This window comes from Epinephelus moara, chromosome 16, assembly GCF_006386435.1.
Source record: "Epinephelus moara isolate mb chromosome 16, YSFRI_EMoa_1.0, whole genome shotgun sequence".
In the NCBI taxonomy this organism is placed as follows: Eukaryota; Metazoa; Chordata; class Actinopteri; order Perciformes; family Serranidae; genus Epinephelus; species Epinephelus moara.
In genome coordinates this window covers 33,044,431-33,049,327 of record NC_065521.1, presented here as the reverse complement: position 1 = coordinate 33,049,327, position 4,897 = coordinate 33,044,431, and the positions used below count along the sequence as shown (strand labels likewise).

General features: G+C 38.5%; 1 protein-coding gene across 1 annotated transcript in view; it reads right to left on the bottom strand.

Annotated features, from left to right (window-relative positions):
* Positions 1-4,897, bottom strand: part of LOC126402340 (cadherin-2A-like) — a 16,774-nt gene continuing 11,877 nt past the window's right edge. The window contains exons 7-15 of the mRNA XM_050064240.1: positions 4,144-4,451; positions 3,889-4,031; positions 3,572-3,796; positions 3,297-3,448; positions 1,443-1,493; positions 850-900; positions 606-665; positions 376-456; positions 1-273 (exon numbers count right to left, since the gene is read on the bottom strand). Of these exons, the coding sequence (XP_049920197.1) occupies positions 1-273; positions 376-456; positions 606-665; positions 850-900; positions 1,443-1,493; positions 3,297-3,448; positions 3,572-3,796; positions 3,889-4,031; positions 4,144-4,451 (1,344 nt within the window). The remainder of the gene's footprint in view (positions 274-375; positions 457-605; positions 666-849; positions 901-1,442; positions 1,494-3,296; positions 3,449-3,571; positions 3,797-3,888; positions 4,032-4,143; positions 4,452-4,897) is intronic.

The window sequence follows — 4,897 nt, the reverse complement described above, 5'->3', positions numbered from 1 at the left end:
TTATAAATTACGATTAATAACGGCAGAGTGTTCTTTTTGGAGCAGAGTCGCTGTCCCATGTCTTGTTGTTCTGAAGGCAGTGCTTTCACTCGGCATGCAGACTGAGGCCAGGGTAGTGAACTTGTGATCCAGGTCCAAGTCTACGTCAAAGGGAGTGTCAGAGATGGAGATGGCATCAAGCTCAGAGTTGGTTTTTGTGTCTCCTTCCTCAGCATACACATGAGGAGCATAATCACCCAACTCCTCTCCTGGTGCCTGCTGGGCGGACAGCATCTACAGTTCACAGGGGAGGAAAAAAGAAAAGGAGAATACACTCTGAAAAAAGAAAAGAAAATTACTCTATCTTTGCAGGATTGATTAAATTCTTGTCATTACCTTATTTAATATGTTGAGCAGAGCTGTATGTTGCACAGCATTCCCTAGATCTCCAAAATATCTACTGTGTCCAGCCCAAGTCTGGGAAATCAGAAACAGATAGTTGTATGATTTGAGTTGTTTTAATTTACAAGATAATATTTAATAGTTAAACGCCATGGCTATTAAAACATTTAAATAATGAACAAATTTCACAGGAAAAGGGTTTATAGTAGTGTAGATTGCAGTACCCCACGCATAGAGTTTCTGTGCTCATGTCTCATTCCCATCGCTGATGATGCACCCATTGACTAGAAAATCAAGCATTTCAGTGGTTAATACTTTACATCAAGGCAACTTTTTAAACATGGTAGGATTAAATTAATTAAATTCTTGACGTCCACCTCTACAAACTTGTTTTTATAATAATTACAATAACAGCACAACCACTACTACTACTAATAATAATGATGATAATAATAATAATTTCAGTACCTGACGCATTGAGTTCCCACGTGAAAAGTTTCGCTGCTTTGTTGAGCCACTCTAGGGACAAAAAGCATGTCAAAGGCATGTCTTCACTTCACATTACAGTACTGCAACTTTTAAAACATGGTACAAAATGTCATGTAAAATTGTTGACATCTTCCTCTTTAAATGTATACTATGCAGGATTTTTACTAAAAAACAATGTATAAACTCAAACAGAGGTAATCCACTTATGACCCACTAGAGGTGCGTGGCAGTGAGACTCTGCCCTCTGCCTGTCTTCTTATTTGCATTTTATTTTCGGTGTTCAAGACGTTTATGGGCGTGTACCCCCACAGCAATCAGGTGCGAGCAGGTGCCAGACTGTAAGCAGCAGGCATCCAAGAGACACAACGCAAATATATTGAGGCGAAACACCAAACAGGAGTGAATTTGGGGTTGGCTTCTGTTGTCACTTTCACTGGCAAGTGTGTCAACAAACAGTAACCAAGAATCCTGCATAGTATACCTTTAAACTTGGGGACAATACTCAGATTCAATGATAATAATAATAATAACAATGGTAATAATAATAATAATGATAATAATAATTTCAGTACCCAGCGCATTGAGTTCCCACGTGAAAAGTTTTGCTGCTTTGTTGAGCCACTCTAGGGACAAAAAGCATGTCAAAGGCATGTCTTCATTTCACATTACAGTACTGCAACTTTTAAAACATGGTAGAGTTCAGTGAACTACAAAATGTCATGTAGAATTCTTGACATCTGCCTCTTTAAATGTATACTATGCAGGATTTTTACGAAAAAACAATGTATAAACTCAAACAGAGGTAATCCACTTATGACCCACTAGAGGTGTGTGGTGGTGAGACTCTGCCCTCTGCCTGTGTCTTCTTATTTGCTTTTTTTTTTTGTGTTCAAGACTTTTATGGGAGTGTACCCCCACAGCAATCAGGTGCGAAACACCAAACAGGAGTGAATTTGGGGTTGGCTTCTGTTGTCACTTTCACTGGCAAATGTGTCAACAAACAGTAACCAAGAATCCTGCATAGTATACCTTTAAACTTGGGGACAGTACTCAGATTCAATAATAATAATAATAATAATAATAATAATAATAATAATAATAATAATTTCAGTACCCAGCGCATAGAGTTCCCACGTATAAAGTTTTGTTGCATTGTTGAGTCAGTTTTCCCCTGTGGAAGAAAAGCATATCAAGCCATAACAATACTTCACTTTAGAAATAAATTAATAAATGTCTATTTGTCACTATAACATCTATCTATCTATCTATCTATCTATCTATCTATCTATCTATCTATCTATCTATCTATCTATCTATCTATCTCAGGCTTTGGTGTCGCAGAGAGTGTTTGTTAGTTTGTTCAGTTAATTTCTGGTTTTGGTCTCTTCATTGGATTTGTCCACAATAAAAAAAAAAAAAAAAAAATTGAATATCACAAGACTCATCATTTAATTGAGGGTATGTTGCCATTTTTGTCTAAATAATAACAACAACAACAACAACAACAATACTACTACGACTAATGGTAATAATAATAACTGCAAAACTAAAAACAACAATTAGTGACCATTTGTCATGATGCATGACAGAAAAGTGTGTTTTATAAGCTTTTTGATAAATTGATATATATTTTTCATCACTTACTTGATTCATAGCTGGAAGTTGAGACATTACTTGGGTTTGTTTCTCATTCTGAATGTATTCTTTGTTTAATGGCTCTAAAGCCACCTGTTGAAAGAAGAAAGGAAAATGACTTTCTAGTTAACAGTGCTTTTTTAATAATTATTCTAATGAGCCTGAGCACATTCAACTTTAGACTGAATTTAACTTGAAGAAAGTAAAATACAACAAATGCAAATAAGTGTGTGTGTGTGTGTGTGTGTGTGTGTGTGTGTGTGTGTGTGTGTGTGTGTTTATGTGTGTGTGTTTGTATCAGTCAACAGTAATAATCAAGTGCTTTTGCTGAAAAAAGTAATTTACTTTGCAGTCAGTTCCCTTTTCCTCAATGTTACTTTTCATCAGATGTTGTCCTGAATCGCCATCTGGGATCAGTATTTTCTCTCTCTTACATGACATCAGAAAAACCAAAAGTAGCACACCTTGGACACAAAGACCACACTCACAAATCAAAACATGCAACAACACGTTTTATGTCTCACATGAGGCTATTAGTCTTTTACCATTTGAAGGGTTTATACAGAATACAAAATTCACTAATTATATGTTTAATTTAGAGGATAGTGTGCGACTGTGAAAATTGTCTTTGCTTTCTTTTTGAACTTTTCACACAAATAAAAGACAATTTTCACACGACATTAACAATTCAAAGTATTTTTGACATGCGTCCTACCTGCAAGCAGTAGAATGCCTAAAAAAATGATCCCAAGTGCTCCTCCTCCGATTGTGGAGCCAGCAGCTTTGCGAACAAGACAGTTAGGCCTCGCTGGATCCATGCAGTTACACACAGTAACCGACAGGTTGTGTACGGCTGTGTTGCCCTGAAGGTCGGACATTTCCAGCAACAGCTCATAATGTCCAGAATAAACTGTGTTCTCTTTCACCAAGTTGACTGAATACCCTGTAAGATTCATTATGACATACTGTATGAAGTAGACTTAGAGGTTTGTTTTAATAGTGGTGACATTATTTGCTGTTATTGATCTTGGCTCTGTTTGAAGGAACTGTCAGAGCGAGAGCTCACCTCGTGTAGGGTCAAGCTTCCAATACCCCTTCACATTTCCCTGGAGCTTAAAGGTGAAAGGTCCACTATAGGGGTCTTCATCTAGGTCCATGGCTGTGATGTTGGCCAGAGAGAGTCCATCAGAGTGGCACATGTCGATTGTGCCTACAGGCAGGAATGGAGCATTGTCATTCTTATCAGAGATATGGATGGTCAGGGTTGCAGTGCCTGTCATCAGAGGTTGACCTGTTGAACAAAAACACATATTGTGCATTTACAGTGATGTGATAAAGAAACTGTGATTAACAACAGTGTGTAAATACTCCTGTAGGTCATACCATTGTCAACAGCCAATATTGTGACTGTATAGATATTGTTTTTCACAAAGGATGACTCTCGGTCTATGATCTTCGTTGTGGTTATTTTTCCAGTCTTGGTGTCCACTGTAATCCAACCAGCTGGATCATCTCCTTTTCTGTATCTGAAACACACATAGTATGTGTGTGGTGTTAGACATTTTCAAGTTCTCCACTGACATACTAATGATTATTGTTCTGTAAGATGGACATGTAGCTAGTCTCTCCATGACTTACACAACTGTGTTGGTGGCATCAGGGTCTTTCGCTGTGAATGTCCACAGATACTGGCCCACATCGCCATTCTCGGCCACCGAAACCATTTTGTTAGGTTGTTTGAAGATTGGAGCCTCATTGACATCCTCCACAGTCACTGTCACTTGGCGGGTGGACAACCGTGTTTCCTCTGTCACAGTCTCACCACCAATAGTTTCTACTTTCCAAAGACTACTGCTGCGACTCACCACTTTGCATGTTTGATAGGGGATCTCATTCTCCACACTGATAGTCAAGGTCCTCAGAGAGCTGTCTTCATAGTTCAGATGCTGTAAAAGAGGTGAGAATTGAATGTTGGTTTAATATTGAAATTTGTGCCATAATGTAACGTCATATCCAACACATTCCCACTCCCAACTCATCAAATACTAATGCTTGGTGACAGCTCTTTTGTTTCCTGTTTTGGATGTCTTTCCCTTTAAGGAGGGAAGCAGGAACTTCATCATTGACGTGCTGACGTATTGCGGTAAGCGAGTTGTGTCATTTCCGGTGTTTCTGTGACAGCGTCTCTGTACTGCTCTGGTGAATTCTGCTAGCCTGTTTTCTCACTACAGTTGCTTTAACGTCTACTTCAAGTCTTAACCCACACTGGTTCTGTTTAAGCACTTATAGCTCTCCTCTTTTCTACGACTTTCTCGCTAATCTCTTAGCTGTTGTTTGCACGTTACTAGCCTTGGTAGCTACGTTAGCTTTACAGTTAGCGATGGCTTCTCCT